This window comes from Mobula birostris, chromosome 16 (genome assembly GCF_030028105.1).
Source record: "Mobula birostris isolate sMobBir1 chromosome 16, sMobBir1.hap1, whole genome shotgun sequence".
Classification (NCBI taxonomy): Eukaryota; Metazoa; Chordata; class Chondrichthyes; order Myliobatiformes; family Myliobatidae; genus Mobula; species Mobula birostris.
The window spans coordinates 5,458,569-5,476,378 of NC_092385.1; the positions used below are offsets into that span (position 1 = coordinate 5,458,569).

The 17,810-nt window shown below is 45.7% G+C and overlaps 1 protein-coding gene across 1 annotated transcript in view; it reads right to left on the minus strand.

Annotated features, from left to right (window-relative positions):
• The window catches only part of podxl2 (podocalyxin-like 2), a 56,748-nt gene that overhangs the window by 18,784 nt on the left and 20,154 nt on the right, over positions 1 to 17,810 (minus strand). Inside the window, exons 2-3 of the mRNA XM_072280089.1 lie at positions 15,538 to 15,798; positions 7,569 to 8,182 (exon numbers count right to left, since the gene is read on the minus strand). Of these exons, the coding sequence (XP_072136190.1) occupies positions 7,569 to 8,182; positions 15,538 to 15,798 (875 nt within the window). The remainder of the gene's footprint in view (positions 1 to 7,568; positions 8,183 to 15,537; positions 15,799 to 17,810) is intronic.

Consider the following 17,810-nt stretch of genomic DNA (forward strand, 5'->3'; position numbering starts at 1 on the left):
GGTACATCTTGTCCGGTCCCAGTGATTTATCCAACTTGATGCTTTCCAAAAGCACCAGCACATCCTCTTTCTTAATGTCTATATGCTCAAGCTTCTCAGTGTGCTGCAAGTCATCCCTACAATCATCAAGATCCTTTTCCGTAGTGAATACTGAAGCAAAGTATTCATTAGGTACCCTCATTAATGACCTGCTAAATCTGAGACCATTCTCAGATGAGTAGCTACTGATTATGTAAAATACCAGACCCAGCTAAGAAGTAATCTGTAATCTCGTTAGACTCTGTCTGGGTGGCCTTATTTAACTGGTTTGGACCAGTCAGAGTTAAAAGACACAAATACACAAGGCTGGGATGGGCAGAACCATGAAACAATGTTGGTTGTAGCCCTGAACAAGAACCAGCAAGAAGGTGACCCAGGTAGATCAGGTGACCTTGAGCCAATGGGATGGAGATTCACCAGGTCAAATAACGAGGAACACAAGAAGAGTCAGGAGCTCCAAATACGTAGAGGCGAAATCTCTCCAGCAACCAGAGACCAACCATCGCCGATAAGGAGGACCACACGGACACATGGCGATCAGGACCACGAGGGACACCTGGCCAGCACAGACTCCCTTCCTGGGTAATACCCGTTCTCTTCATTGACTGTTCATGGAGGGGCAGCAATTCTAGTGGTGTGAACACATGTAGTTAGTTTCTGAACCCACCTGCTTTTTGGTTGAGACAATTAAAGTTACTTGTGGGTAAATACAGATTCTCTGTGCCTCACTGATCATTATAACTAGGAGTGATTCTTGTAACATCAGAATGAGGTAGGGAGAGGAGGAGGAGGAGGAGGAGGAGGAGTACAAGCTGGCCAGTGCTAGGTCAGACCAGGTGAGGGGGAAGGTGGGTTGGTGAAGGAGAGGGAATGAAATGAGAACCTGTGAGGTGATCGATGGAAAAGGTAAAATGCTGAAGAAGGAGGAACGTGATAGGAGAGAAGAGTGAACCAATGAAGAAAGGGAAGGAAGAGGGGCACCAGAGGGAGGTGATGGGCAGGCGAGGAGAAGGGAAGGGGTGAGAGAGGAGCCAGAATGGGGAGTTGTAAAAAAGTATAGATCCATTTTGCTGAATTGGAAAGAGATTAATCCTCCCACCACATTTCATTGGTTCTCTCAAACTATGTTGTGTTTAAATTTGGAAAAAATTAGAAGTGTTGTTTATGATCCTTCTATTAAATTCGAAAAGACTTAGAGGCCAGTTATTCAACATTTTCATATGATGTAATTTGATCTTTACCAAACTTTTATATTTCTTTGTAATATCTGTTGAGAGGAACGGAGTTGTCGACACTAATGGTTCTTTTTTTCTGTGATGTTACATAACAGCCCATGTCTTTTTTTTAAGTTTACTTGATTAACACTGTTTAGGTTAGTTTTTTTGGGGGGGATATATATATTTTTTCCTTTTTCATGATTTTTTTTTTAGATATTTTTTTTATTTTATATTGTTCATCTGTATCCTGTATGATTGGGAGACTTAACATTTACGTGTCAACTAAGTCAATTACAACAATGTATTCCCAATATATTTGTATCAATATTATGCTATGTTTATTATTATGAAACTAATAAAAAGATTGAAAAAGAAAGAAGAAAAGAAAAGAGAGAAGTGGAGGAGTGAAATTACCAAGTTAGAGGAATCAATGTTCAGATTGGAGGCTACCTAGATGGAGTACGAGGAGTTGCTTCTCCAACCTGACCTACAGAATTTCTCCACGACTTAGTCAGTATCTGCAGAATCTCATGTGGAATCTCATTCCACCGAGGTGCAACACAGAGTGTCATAAGAAGTCATTCCTGCCTGTGGCTATCAAATTTTACAACTCCTCCCTTGGAGGGTCAGACACCCTGAGCCAATAGGCCGGTCCTGGACTTATTTCCATCTGGCATAATTTACATATTATTATTTATTTATGGTTTTATATTGCTATATTTATACTCCATTCTTGGTTGGTGCAACTGTAACAAAACCCAATTTCCCTCGGGATCAATAAAGTACGACTATGATCTACCTGATGCATTCACGATGAACCCTGTCAATTGCTGAACCTCTATTTCACTGGGCCAGAGTAGAGGTGTCTGTCATTGTGAGTCAGCAGTCTGTGTGCTGTTCAGTGGTGTTGGTGGGGAGGTGGGTTTCCTTGGTCACAGTAACCAAAGTCAGCTGTTGTGCGAAACCAGCTGGGAGGAACGCATCTAAGAACAGCCAGCGTTCTGTTTTGTGCCCCTTCAACTGTGGCAAGCAGTCAGCATTTAGATTGACTTTGGCAATGAAGATGTGAGCGTCTGTTCCTTTATTTAATTAAGCGCTGGGTGTTTTTTTTAAAAACACCATTTGATGGAAGCCTCTTTGCATAGACCACCTGCTGCTGTGCTTCCTCTACAATAGTTGTAGGCCGAGGTCGTTACCATGGTTACCAGTGTCAGATCTATTACAGGATTTTGCGCTGGTTTAAATTGACAGGCTGACATCGGCCATATATACATTTGTCACTTGTTACTGACAGAAGACAGACCTGTACAGGGTGTGAGTGGGCGGGGGTGCTGTGCCGAAAGGCCCATCGAGTTTGTTTTGGCCTTTTGAAAGGTTGCTTAAGTTACTCATTCTACAGACCCCCACATCACACAATGCTTCTCCCCAGCCCCTATATAACCACCCTCTGTACCTCACCTCTTCTCAGGTCAAAGACAAAATAAATTTATTATCAAAGTACATATATGTCACAATATACTACTTCTTAATTTAAACAATAGTTTTTTGCAGATACTTGCAGAAAAATAATGAAACACAATAAGGGCCCTGCATATATAGTATTATCAAGGATCCCACCCATTCATCCAGCATCCTCTTTGACTTTCTACCACCAGGCAGGAGACCCCGATGCATAAAAACAAGAACGGTCAGGATGAGAAACAATTTCTTCCCCCAGGCCGTTAGATTTCTGAACTTCCTGCCACATCGCATTCAAAGTGTCACCAGATAATTTGTACTGCACCCTACAATATTTAATTTATGCACTTTACTTTACCTATGCATAATTAATTCAAAGATTTAATTAATACTTTCCTAAGTTATTGTGTGTTATGTAGGGTTGCCAACTTTCTCACTCCCAAATAAGGGACAAAAATAGCAGTCAAATACAGGACACTTGTGTTTACCCCAGAAAGACTACCATGACCATGAAGCCTTGCGCGGGCACCCATGTGCACATGCGTGATATACGCATACATAATGTGCGCATGCATGTACGTGCCTATTTTTTTTTCTTCAAGTCGGTTTTGGCTTAATCTTCCCAATTCTGTTCAGTGAAACTACACTGTACATACATTATTTCTACTTTATATAGGGTGTGTATTTATCATATCATTCCTGCTTTTTACTACATGTTAGTCTTATTTTAGGTTTTGTGTGTTATTTGGTAGGTTATTTTTTGGGTCTGGGAATGCTCAAAAATTTTTCCCATATAAATTAATGGTAATTGCTTCTTCGCTTTACGCCATTTCGGCACGTAAGGCTTCATAGGGACGCTCTACCTTAGCGGGGGAAATACGGGACAAGGGCGGTCCCATATAGGACAAACCAATTTAGCTCAATATATGGGATGTCCCAGCTAATACGGGACAGTTGGCAACCCTAGTGTTATTTGTACTACCGTGCTTTACACCCTGGTTCAGAAAAACATCTCATTTAACTGTATACATGTACAGCAGACATCCCACCTCTCCTGGAAGTTCTGGGAGTCTCCCGCATATTGATGGCAGCTCCCTGATGCCCGGAAATTATATACAATATTCCGGAAATTGATTTTTTTGAGAGGGAGAGGAAGAGTGAGCATCCTGATTGGTCTCTCTTCGTGCTAAGTAGACCTATCAGTTTTCTCTGTGGGCGGGCTTTACAGTCCACCTCAAAAATAATGACAGTGTTGCTCGCTGCACTGTTTGCAACAGTGACTTTTATATTGCCCATGGTGGGTTAAGACTGTAAAAGACGTGTTGAGGTGAGTTTAACAGGTGTCATTCATTCATTAGCATAGCTAACGTTATTTAAACTAGCTGGCTAGCTGCTAAGGAGCTACTCTATTGATGTCCTACGTGATCAGGCCAAACTCCCTGGAGACTTTTGCTTAAAGTTGTAACAGAATAAACATGATAATATAAGTACATATTTTAATGTCATATTTTCTGCATCTACCCAACTTGGTTTACAGATTAGACAAAAATCACTAAACAAACTATTACATACACCCTTGGAGGCCAACCAGGGGAGGGATGTCTGGTACAGTATATAGTTAAATTACAATAAACTTAACTTGAATTTACAAACAACTATACGTAAACAAAGACTGACAGAAAAACAATGTGCAAAACTAAATGAATAATACTCAGAACATTGAGTGTGGAGTCTTTGAAAGTGAGTCTTTAGGTTGTGGAGTAAGGTCAGAGTTGTAGGGAGTGAAGCTATCCACACTTGATCAGGGTCCTGATGGTTGAGGGATAGTAACTGTTCCTGAACCTGGCGGTGTGGGATCTAAGGCCCCTGCACCTCCTCCCTGCTGGCAGCAGCGAGAAGAGAGCGTGGCCTGGGTGGTGGCCAACTACCCCAGCAATTCAGAAGGATGGGGGAGGGGGAATCTCATTGAAACCCATGGTTACTGATCGGCTTGGAGAGAGTGGACAAGGTTTCCATCAGCAGGTGAGTCTATGATCTGAGGAATCAGCCTCAAATTAAAGTAAGTCCCTTTAGAACTGGGACATGGAGGGATTTTATTCCACATTATAGTCATAGTCATACTTTATTAATCCCGGGGGAAATTGGTTTTCATTACAGTTGCTCCATAAATAATAAATAGTAACAGAACCATAAATAGTTAAATAGTAATATGTAAATTATGCCAGTAAATTATGAAGTAAGTCCAGGACCAGCCTATTGGCTCAGGATGTCTGACCCTCCAAGGGAGGAGGGAGGAGTTGTAAAGTTTGATGGCCACAGGCAGGAATGACTTCCTATGACGCTCTGTGTTGCATCTCGATGGAATGAGTCTCCGGCTGAATGTACTCCTGTGCCCAACCAGTACATTATGTAGTGGATGGGAGACATTGACCAAGATGGCATGCAACTTGGACAGCATCCTCTTTTCAGACACCACCGTCAGAGAGTCCAGTTCCATCCCCACAACATCACTGGCCTTACGAATGAGTTTGTTGATTCTGTTGGTGTCTGCCACCCTCAGCCTGCTGCCCCAGCACACAACAGCAAACATGATAGCACTGGCCACCACAGACTCATAGAACATCCTCAGCATCGTCTGGCAGATGTTAAAAGACCTCAGTCCCATCAGGAAATAGAGACAGCTCTGACCCTTCTTGTAGACAGCCTCAGTGTTCTTTGACCAGTCCAGTTTATTGTCAATTCGTATCCCCAGGTATTTGTAATCCTCTGTTACTGTTTCCCCTTGAGCAACCTTGATACACAGTTGTGATGAAATTATCTGTACGGACAGTGTGCAAAACAAATTATTTCACTGTACCTTCATACATGGAACAATAATAAACTAATTTGCCAATTTACCTACCACTTGCTGGCCCCTACTCTTCCCCCTCATACCACCTCCTTATTCTGGCTTCCTCCCCCTTCCTTTCCAGTCCTGATGACGGGTCTTGGCCTGAAATGTCGACCGTTTATTCCTCTCTATAGATGCTGCCTGACTTCCAGCATTTTGTGTGTGTTGTTGTAGATTTCCAGCCCCTGCAATCTCTCTTGTGTTATCAATATCAAAAAAAAATATTATTAACTGAAGTGAATCTGTGAAGTGTATTGATAATGGCTGGGGTCACCCACCTTGTAAAGACACTGCCCAGGAGGAGAAAAAAGCAAATCACTTCTGTAGAAAAACTTGCCAAGAACAATCATGGTCACCTATCAACTGAATTAAACATTACAATGGCCATGGCAGGATTTGAACTCAGAACTCTGAATGGTCAGTCTGGCCCTCAGTGTTGCTTTGTTACCTCTGGCCTTCAAATTGCCTCATTGAACAATGGAGGAAGCAGATTCAAGAGGGGTGCGACTAAACTGGTGCGTGGATTTTCTCCTGTGCTCCGTTTTCCTTCCACGTTCCAAATTGTGTAGCTGAGGTTAGTAAGTTGGGGTCATGCTATGGTGGTACTTGTGGGCTGCCCCCAGCACAATCCTCGGACTGGGTTGGTCATTGACGCATTTCACTGTATATTTCATTCAGAAACACAGGACAGTTATAGGCTCTTCCAGTCCAACGAACCCACGCGACCCCATTACACCCATGTGACCAATTAGTGCGCATGCGCCAATCGTGCATGCAGCCTGTTACAGCCGTTCCGACTAGTATTCTTACTTTTTTAACTTACGCTATTTGTTGTATTTTTTTTTCACGGTAACACTTTGAAGCTGCACCCTCTCTAACATGCTGGTGGAGAGAGTTTTATTTGGGTTTTTAGCGCTGGAAATAGTTACATTCCGACACATCTCATTAGCGGGGCAGCAGGATGGTCGTATTGTTTATTCCAGGGACCAGCTGTTTGCGTTAATGCCGGCCGGTTTAGCGAGCAGAGCGGCGGACACCCCTGCTGAAATCTGGAGGAAAACACACAGAGGATGCGGGGGGGGGATCACAAAGTCGAGGAAAGAGGACCGGGTCGAGACAACAGAGACTTATGGAGAAGAGGAGTTTGGTGGGTAATAAAATGGACGAGTTGGCGGCGCTAGCCAGGCGTCAGAGAACATTTCGGGAGTGCAGTATTATGTGTTTTACTGGGGCTGCACGAGGACATACCCGATCAAAACTTTTCCATGGATGGCTTCTAGACCATTTGGGCTGACCGGAAGTGCACTGACAGCGGTAAGCGTAAAGGAGTTGGGGGCTTACTGTTCTGGCTAACAACAGATGGTGCAATCCGGGTCATATTACGATCGAGGAACGTGTTTGTAGACCGGATATTGAACTTTTTACTGTTGGACTCCAGCCAGATTCCACCAAGATACAACACTGGGCGTCACAGGAGGTCATTCCTGCCTGTGGCCATCGAACTTTGCAGCTCCTCCCCTGGAGGGTCAGACACCCTGAGCCAATAGGCTGGTCCTGGACTTATTTCCATCTGGCATAGTTTGCATTTTGTTGTTTGATTGTTGGGGTTTTTTGTATTGCTATATTTACGCTCTATTCTTGGTTGGTGCGGCTGTAACGAAACCAAATTTCCCTCAGGATTAATAAAGTATATCTATCTATCAATTACCCTACTAACCTGTACGTCTTTGGTACTGGGGAGGAAACCAGAGCACCTGGAGGAAACCCACACAATCACAGGGAGAACATACAAACTCCTTACAGGCAGCAGCGGGAATTGAACCTGGAATGTTGGAGCTGTAATAGTCTTATGCTACCGTGCCACCACTGTACATATACACGTGACAAGTAACTAGTCTTCAACGTTGTGGGGTATTTTGGTGCTGCACCTCCAAATCCAACAGATGAGCAACACTGGCCATTACCTGTGTCATCTTCTGAGATCCTCCTCTGCCAATGGGGACTCCTGGCTCCTGGACCTCCTCGGGATGGTGTCCGGGCTCCTCTTCTTTGGATTCCACTTCCGTGGCAGTCCTATAGTCTGGATCAGGGGTGGCGGAGCCCACCCCTGTCCCACTCCCAATGGGAGGGCCTCCAGGTGAGACAGCGCCTTTGACCACGGTGAGGGTCCTAGCAGATCCAGTGATCCCTACCACACCCGGGAGGAGTTGCTGCAGGACCGAGGAAGAGGAGGGTTTGAGGACGGTGTCCGTGAAGCCCAAGGTGACAGCAGGTGCTTCTGGTGTACCTGGGCGGGCGGCCGTGGGCTCCCACTGACCCCCGGGTGCGGATGCCCCTGCTGATCTGCTGCTGGGCTGGTCTGTTGTGCCTGACGTAGATTCAGGTCTCGTCAACCTGGTGTTGGTGGGCGAGGCGGGAGGCAATCCCAACATTTCGGCAAAGTCTGACGGTGAGGTCACGGCCACCAGGGAAAACCAAGGCTCCAACGTGGAAGCAGATGGATTCAGTTCATCCAATTCACCAGTCACGGCTTCTGAAAATGGCACTGGTGGAAGGAGGGATGCAGCAGTCTTGCTTTCTGAAATGAGAGAAGGTACATCACATCACTGGTGGAAGGACCATGCACAATAGGGAACAGAACACAGCCCAGGCTATTCCTGTCCACAAGCAACAAAGTTCAAAGTAAGTTTAATATCAAGGTACATATATGTCATAATATACCACTTTGGGATTCAATTTCTTGCAGGCATTCACAGCAGAACAAAGAATATAACAATCGATGAAAAACCACACACAAAAACTGGCAATCAATGTGCAAAAGACAAACTATGTAAATACAAAACAAATAATAATAATAATAAGCAAATAAATAATACTGAGAAGATGAGTTGTAGAGTCCTTGGGAGTGAGTCCATAGGTTGTGGAATCAGTCATAAATGAGTGCGTCCGCACAAAGTCATTCAGTCTTCCCTAACCAGAAGCCCTGGATGAACCATGAAATCCACAGTCTGCTGAGGGCCAGATCACTGGCGTTCAGGTCTGTCAACCAAGTAAGATACAAGAGGTGCACATATGATCTCCAGAAAACTATTTCACATGAGAAGTGGCAATTGTTGAATGCTATCTCCTCCTACAAAGTGGACCCAGGCGACATAGGTGACGATGAGCCCTCACTCCAAGATGAGCTCAATGCCTTTTATGCTTTCTTTGACCATCAAAACATGGAGGAGCTCCTACAGCCCCTGATGACCCTGTGATTTCATTCTCTGAGGCCAACATAAGGGCATCCTTCGGGAAGATAAACCGACAGAAAGCATCCGGCCTCCTTAGTCCTCCCTGGCTGAGTACTAAGGACCTGTGCTGATCAACTGGCTGGAACACTCACTGATATCTTTAACTTCGCACTTTGGCAGTTTGAGGTACACACCTGCTTCAAGCAGGCTTCACTTGAACCAGTGCCCGGGAAGAACGTGGTAACCTGCCTCAATGACTATCATTCAGTACCACTTACATCCACTGTGATGAAGTGCTTTGAGAGGTTGGTGATGAAACACATCAACTTCTGCCCGAGTACTGACTTGGATCTGCTCCAATTTGCCTACCAGCACAACAGGTCCACAGCAGGTGCCATCTCACTGGCTCTTCACTCAACCCTGGAACATCTAGACAGCAAAGATGCATACATCAGGATGCTCTCTGTTGACTATAGCTCAGCATTCAATACTATCATCCTCTCAAAACTAATCAATGCTTCAAGACCTCCTGCAATTGGATCCGGGATTTCCTCACTTGCAGACCCCAGTCAGTTCAGATTGGCAACAACATCTCCTTCACGCTCTCCATCAGCACATGCTGTGTGCTTAGCCCCCTGCTCTACTCACTTTACACCAATGACTGTGCAGCTAAATAAAGCTCCTTCTACATGCCAAGGATGTTTGTAAAGCAATAAGACATAAGAGCAGAAATAGGCCACTTGACCCATCAAGTCTGCTCTGCCATTCCATCACAGATGATTTATTCAGAATCAGAATCAGGTTTATTATCACCGCCATGTGACGTGAAATTTGTTAACTTAGCAGTAGCAGTTCAATGTAATACATAATCTAGCAAAGAGAAAAAAAATAAACAAGTAAATCAATTACGTCTACTGAATAAATTAAAAAACCATGCAAAAAAAAAAGTGAGGTAGTGTCCAAAGCTTCAATGCCCATTTAGGAATCAGGTGGCAGAGGGGAAGAAACTGTTCCTGAATTGCTGAGTGTGTGCCTTCAGGCTCCTGTACCTCCTACCTGATGGTAACAGTGAGAAAAGGGCATGCCCTGGGAGCTGGAGGTCCTTAATAATGGACGCTGCCTTTCTGAGTCACCGCTCCCTGAAGGTGTCCTGGGTACTTTGTAGGCTAGTGCCCAGGATGGAGCTGACTAGATTTACAACCTTCTGCAGCTTCTTTCGGTCCTGTGCAGTAGCCCCTCCATACCAGACGGTGATGCAGTCTGTCAGAATGCTCTCCACAGTACAACTATAGAAGTTTTTGAGTGTATTTGTTGACATGCTGAATCTCTTCAAACTCCTAATATAGTGCTGACTTGCCTTCTTTATAACTACATTGATATGTTGGGACCAGGTTAGATCCTCAGAGATTTTTAACACCCAGGAATTTGAAGCTGCTCACTCTCTCCACTTCTGATCCCTCTATGAGAATTGGTATGTGTTCCTTCCTGAAGTCCACAATCAGCTCTTTCGTCTTACTGACGTTGACTGCCAGATTATTGTCCATCATCCAAGTCCACATCCAAAATGTAGAAAACCTGGGCAACATTCTCCAGGCACTGCAGCGGGCTCTCCTCTCTCTGGTAGGGTAGCAGAGCTTCCTTAGAAGTTTGCAAAGCTTCAGCATGACATCCAAAACTTTGACAAACTTCTATAGATGTATGGTGGAGAGCATCACAGCCTGGTATGGAAACACCAATGCCCTTGCTCCAACAAAAAGTCATGGGTAAAGACTAGTCTATCACAGGTAAAGACCTCCCCACCATTGAGCACATCTACATGGAGCACTGTTGCAGGAATGCGGCATCCATCATCAGGGACCCCCAGCACCCAGACCATGCCCTCTTCTCACTGCTGCCATCAGGAAGAAGGTACAGAAGCCTCAAGACCACACCACCAGGTTCAGGGACAGTTATTACCCCTCAACCATCAGGCTCTTGAACCACAGGAGTTAGCTTCACTCAACTTGTACTGAAGCGTTCTGTGACTCTACGAGAGCATGCCGGATGCCTGGAGGATACTGCCACGGGCAGTGGTGAAAGCAGATACAATCGCGGTGTTTACGAGACTGCTGTGCAGGGAACGGAGGGACATGGGACATGTGCAGGCAGAAGGGATTTGTTTAATTCAGCGCCACGTTTAAACACTGAAGGCCAGTGAAGGAGCAGGAAACCTGGGTAAACAGGAGAGGTTTCAGAGTGGACAGGCTGATGGAATTGATCACAAACACAAAATAACCTGCAGATGCTGGGGTCAAAGCAACACTCACAACACGCTGGAGGAACTCAGCAGGTCGGGCAGCATCCGTGGAAAAGATCAGTCGACGTTTCGGGCCGGAACCCTTCGTCAGGACTGTAGGGGGAAGGGGCAGAGGCCCTATAAAGAAGGTGGGGGGAGGGTGGGAAGGAGACAGCTGGTAGGTTCCAGGTGAAAAACCAGTAAGGGGAAAGATAAAGGGGTGGGAGAAGGGAAGCAGGGAGGTGATAGGTGATAACCTCATACACCATCTAGATAGTCTCCAGCCCCTTGGTATGAACATAGAATTCTCCAACTTCTGGTAATTCCCTCCCCCACCCCTTCCCCTATCCCTATGTCACTCTGCCCCCTCCCCAGCTGCCTATCACCTCCCTCTTGGTTCCGCCTCCTTCTACTACCCATTGTGTTTTCCCCTATTCTTTCTTCATCTTTCCTGCCTAGCCCCTCCCTGCTTCCCTTCCTCCACCCCTTTATCTTTCCCCTTACTGGTTTTTCACCTGGAACCTACCAGCCTTCTCCTTCCCACCCTCCCCCCCACCTTCTTTATAGGGCCCCTGCCCCTTCCCCCTACAGTCCTGACGAAGGGTTCCGGCCCGAAACGTCGACCGATCATTTCCACGGATGCTGCCCGACCTGCTGAGTTCCTCCAGCGTGTTGTGACTGATGGAATTGACCCACTGCCACAGGGAACACAGCCCTTCCTGTCCTCTACTATTGCTATATTTGCCCCAGTGTCCCAAAAAAAAGAAACAATACCCAAATATTGACTTTTGCCTTTGATTTCTTGTCTCTGCAGTGCCCACTGCATTTATCCTTTACAAGAGATTCTGCAGATGCTGCAAATCCAGAGCAACGCACAAAATGCTGGAGGAACTCAGCAGGAGGGAAATAAAGAGCTAACGTTTTGGGCTGAGACCCTTCATCAGGCATCCGTTAGTCTCGTGAGAACATGGATTTGCGCCTTGGAAGGTTTCCAGGGTGCCGGCCTGGGCAAGGTTGTATGGAAGACTGGCAGTTGCCCATGCTGCAAGTCTCCCCTCTCCACGCCACCGACATTGTCCAAGGGAAGGGCATTAGGACTCATACAGCTTGGCACCGGTGTCGTCGCAGAGAAATGTGTTGTTAAGTGCCTTGCTCAAGGACACAACATGCTGCCTCAGCTGAGGCTCGAACTAGCGACCTTCAGATCACTAGACCGACGCCTTAACCACTTGGCCACGCGCCAACCTTCATCAGGACTGGAAAGGAAGGGGAGAGATGCCAGAGTAAGAAGGTGGAGGGAGGGGAAGGAGGACAAGCTATAAAGTGAGAGGTGAAGCGAGGTGGGTAAGGAAGGGGGAGGTAGATGAAGTAAAAAGGTGGGAGGTGATAAGTGGAAAAGGCAAAGGGCTGGAGAAGAAGGAATCTGATAGGACAGGTCAGTGGATTGTGGGAGAAAGGGAAAGAGGAGGGGAACGAAAGGGAAGTGATAGGCAAGCGAGGAGAAGAGGTAAGAGACCAGAGTGGGGAATTGAAGAGGGAAGGGGGAGATGGGAAAAAAAATTACCGGAAGTTGGAGAAATGCATGTCTTCAGGTTAAAGGCTAGATGAAAGATTTATCTTTCATTTCTGAGGCTCTGGGGAAATCCGCACCCGGAATTATTTGTCGTCGTCTTTAAATGAACCACAATTATCCTCCAGATAAAATCCATTACCTTCTGACCTATCCACACAAAGCTTCTAATGAACTACCTTTGTGGGTTTGAACCGCTTTAACAAAGGTCCCAGTGTAGAAATGTAGGTCAGATGCATGCTGCTGAGTCTTAACCACTCAGCGGTTTGCTTTGATTACACCATCTACTTATTGTACCAAACACGAGGCTCAGAGAAAGATTAGACGCTGTCTGGGATTTATTCTTTTAAGTAGCTTATCAGACTGTTGCACTAAAACTATAAATCAGAGTACAGCCAAGAGGCTGTTGTTGATTGTTAAATGGCATAAGTTTCCAAACGCAACTCAACAAGAGAAGAAACAGATGCAGAGGGCACGGAAATAATCCTCCACTCATGCAGAATTCCACAACTTTGTTTTGCCATTAGTCTCAGGAAGGCCAAGTTTAGACTATAAGACATTGAAGCAGTTTTCAGGTCGTGTAAAATTTTCCTACTCAGAGAAATGGCTTGTCCCCGCAGCTGTACTAGAAAAAAAACCAGGGGAAAACATTGGTCTGTACAACTTCAGAGGCCAAAGAGCTCCATACTGCACTGAGGGAGGAGGTGTAGGGGCAGGTGTAGCATTTGTTCCACTTGCAAGGATATGCCAGGAGGGAGATCCATGCAGAGGGACGAATGGACAAGGGAGTCATGTGGGAAGTGATCCCTGCAGAAAGCAGAAAGTTGGTGGGGGGAGGGGGGTTGGAGGAAAGATCTGCTTGGTGGTGGGATCCCATTGGAGATGGCAGAAGTTATGGAGAATTATGTGCTGGATGCAGAGGCTGGTGGGGTGGTAGGTGAGGACAAGGGGAACCCTATCCCTGGTGGGGCGGCCGGAGGATGGGACAAAGGCAGATTTGCGCAAAATGGAAGAGATGCATTTGAGGGCAGTGTTGATGGTGGAGGAAGGGAAGCCCCTTTCTTTGAGGAAGGAGGACATCTCCTTCGTTCTGGAATGAAAAGCCTTTCCCTGAGAGCAGATACGACGGAGACGGAGGAATTGAGAGAAGGGGATGGGTTTTTTTTTTAAAAAACCACACTGTGAGAATCAGCAGGTTTATAAAAAAGATCAGTAGATAAGCTGTCTCCAGAGACAGATTGCGAAAGGAGAAGCAGGTGTTGGAAATGGACCAGGTAAATTAAGGGCAGGGTAGAAGTTCGAGGCAAATTTGATTAAGTCGACAAACTCCGCGTGGCTGCAGGAAGCCACATCAATGTGGTTGTCCAGTGAAGGCTTGGAACATAAAACTGTTTCACGTAGCCAACAAAAAGGCTGGCATAGCTGGCACCCATGCGAGTACCCATGGCTGAACCTTTTGTTTGAAGGAAGTGGGAGGAGCTGAAGGAGAAATTGTTAAGAGTGAGGACAAGTTCCGCCAGACAGAGGAGTGTTCTGGTGGAGGGGAACTGGTTGGGTCTGGTGTCCAGAAAGAAACGGAGAGCTTTGAGGCCTTCCTGGTGGAGGATGGAGATGTATACGGACTGGACATTCATGGTGAAAATAAGATGCTCGGGGTCAGGGAACCTGAAACCGTTGAAAAGATCCAGAGCGTGAGAAGTGTCATGGATGTAGGTAGGAAGGGACTGAACCCAGGGGGGAGGGAGATAAAACAGAGTCAAGGTATGCAGTTATAAGTTCAGTGGGACAGGCACAAGCAGAAACAACAGGTCTGCCCAGACAGGTAGGTTTGTGAATCTTGGGTAAGAGGTAGAAACGGGGGGTGTGGGGTGAGGGAACTATGAGGTTGGTGGCAGTGGGTGAGAGATCCCCAGAGTTAATAAGGTCCGTGATGGTGTGGGAGAAAATAGCCTGGTGCTCCTTAGTGAGATCCTGTTCGAGTAAACAAGAGGTGTCTGACAGTTGATTAAACGAAGGCTCTGTTTGCTCTCTCTCCATGGGGTATAATTTAACTGTCATGTTTATAATTTCAAAACATTGAAATAATTCAACAGGAGTCCAAAATCTGAGTCTTAACTCCTTGTTTACTTTAATTGAGGCGCTCATATCATGTGGTAGAGTGATGATGTATGCAATTCACGTATTTTTACAAATAACCCTTAATTAATTAAATGAACAAGAATGCTTATAAGAATGTATATATATAAGCACGCACGCGCACACACGCACACACTTACTCAAATATTAAATACGCAACAACAGCCTATCATTCATACATGTCCCCAGCAACTGGATAAAACAAACAGATTATTGTAAAAGCCATTAGATGTACTAACAACACAGAATGCTGGAGGAACTCAGCAGGTTAGACAGCACCTATGGAGGGGAATAAACAATCGATGTTTCGGGCCGAGAGCCTCCATTATGATAGGTGAGTCCTGATGAAGGGTCTCTGCCCGAAACATTGTCTGGATCCAATTCAGGGGAATGCAACAGATTGGACTGCTCTACAATGGGTTCTCCTTTACACCTGTGTATTCAAAATGACATTAAACAATATCGAATCTCTCATCTTAAATGCATGCCCTCTCATATTTGACATTTCTACCCTGGGAGAAAGATTTTATCTATCCTGTCTATGCCTCCCATAATTTTATAAAATTCTATCAGGTCTCCCCCTCAGACTCTGACACTCCAGAGAAAACATTCCTAGTTTGCCCAACTTCTCCTGACAACTAAATCAATAATAAGTACAAGTGCAGCACATCAATTTCTTCCCCTGCCCACCTCTCACCTCGCCCTCCTTGCAGACAAACCTGAGGAGGTTGCTGGGTCCTCCTGAATCCCAGAATTCTCAGGCAGTGATGGCTGGGAGTTGCTTGATTCTTCCTGAGAATCTCCGGCCACCGTTGACAGTTCGACCTCCGACTGACCCACAGTATCCCCCAAGGTATCCATCTCCACTTCCGTCGATGTGAAGTCCAAGTAAGTCACATTGGTGAGATCCTTCTTGGGGGAGGCAGTGAACGTTTGCGACTGCGCCTCCACCGTCATTGCGAGATAAAGGCATAAAGAAACTGGGCAAAAATACAACAAATGCAAAGTTAGGTCAAGTTAGTGGCAGGTGAAGGGTGGAGAGGACAAAGAGAGCATCACTGATAGGATTTGTCTGAGGTTTATAGAGTCATAGAGAGATACAGCAAGGAAACAGGCCCTTCAGCCCATCAACATCTGTGACTACCATTGTACCCATTTTTATGTTACTCCCACACCATTAATGCATTACCCCTATGAAAGTGCTCACTTAATTACCCCTCTGAGGTATTGTCACTTTCCCTTTTGATATTGCCCCATTAACTGCTTATGACACTGCCCCTTTAATTACCCCAGCCTGCTACAGCCCCTTTCTGTTGTGTATTGTGTTCAGTTCTGGTCGCTTCAGTATAGGAAGGATGTGGGAGCTTTGGAGAAAGTGCAGAGAAGATTTACCAAGATGCTGCCTGGATCTTCTGGTAAAGGTTCGAAAACATTGACTGTTTATTTTCCTCCACGGATGCTGACTGGCCTGCTGAATTTTCTCCAGCATTTTGTAGCGTTGCTTTGGATTTCCAGCATCTGCAGAATCTCTCGTGTTTATGAGGATAGGTTGAGCGAAGTATGGCTTTTCTCTTTGCAGCAAAGCAGGATGAGAAGTGACTTGATACAGGTGTACAACGTGATAAGAGGCATAGATCGAGTGGACAGCCAGAGATTTATTTCCCCAGAGTGGAAATGGCTTAATACAAGGGAGCATAATTTTAAGGTGTTTGGAGGAAAGTATAGAGGGGGATGTCAGAGATTGGTTTCTCTTTTACACAGAGAGTGGTGGGCACATGCAAGGAATGGTGGTAGAGGCAGATACATTAGGGACATTTAGGAGACTCCTAGATAGGCACGGAGATGATAGAAAAACGGAAGGCTATGTAGGACGGAAGGGTTAGCTTGATCTTAGAGTAGGTTAAAAGGTCAGCACAACAATGTGGGCCGAATGGCCTGCACTGTGCAGTAATGTTCTATGCTCTATTCATGGTGCTACACTTTTCCCTTTGTAACATTGCTCCTTTCCCTCTCTCAGCGGTACCAGGGAGTGCAGTTCAATCCCTTTAATTACTCTGAGGTTGAGCATAATTCCAAAATTACTCCCAAGATGGGCTGCCAGAGAGTTTTCTTTTAAAAAGAGATACAGCACAGTAAACAGGCTCTTCCAGCCCAACGAGACTCTTGGCAGTGTGGAGGATCAGAGGGATCTTGGGGTCCGAGTCCACAGGAGACTCAAAGCTACTGCACATGTTGACTGTGTGGATAAGGCAGCATACGGTGCATTGGCCTTCATCAACCGTGGGATTGAGTTCAAGAGCTGAGAGGTAATGTTGCAGCTATATAGGACCCTGGTTAGACCCCACTTGGAGTACTGTGCTCAGTTTTGGTTGCCTCACTACAGGAAGGATGTGCAAACTATAGAAAGGGTGCAGAGGAGATTTACAAGGATGTTGCCTGGATTGGGGAGCATGCCTTATGAGAATAGGTTGACTGAACTTGGCCTTTTCTCCTTGGAGCAACAGAGGATGACAGGTGACCTGATAGAGGTGTATAAGATGATGAGAGGCATTGATCGTGTGGATAGTCAAGAGGCTTTTTCCCAGGGCTGAAATGGCTAGCATGAGAGGTGCTTAGAAGTAGGTACAGAGGAGATGTCAGGGGTAAGTATTTTACGCAGAGAGTGGTGAGAGCATGGAATGGGCTGCCAGCGACGGTGGTGAAGGTGAATATGACAGTGTCTTTTAAGAGGCTCCTAGACAGGTACATGAAGCTCAGAAAAATAAAGGGCTATGGGTAACCCTAGGTAATTTCTAAAGTAAGTACATGTTTGGCATAGCATTGTGGGCCGAAGGGCCTGTATTGTGCTATATTTTCTATGAGCCGACACTGCCCAATTACACGCATGTGTCCAAATGTATGTCTGACCCTAAACGTACATCTTTGGAATGTGGAGGAACCTGGAGTAACCGGATGAAATCCAAGCAGTCAACAGGGAGGATTTACAGAAGTC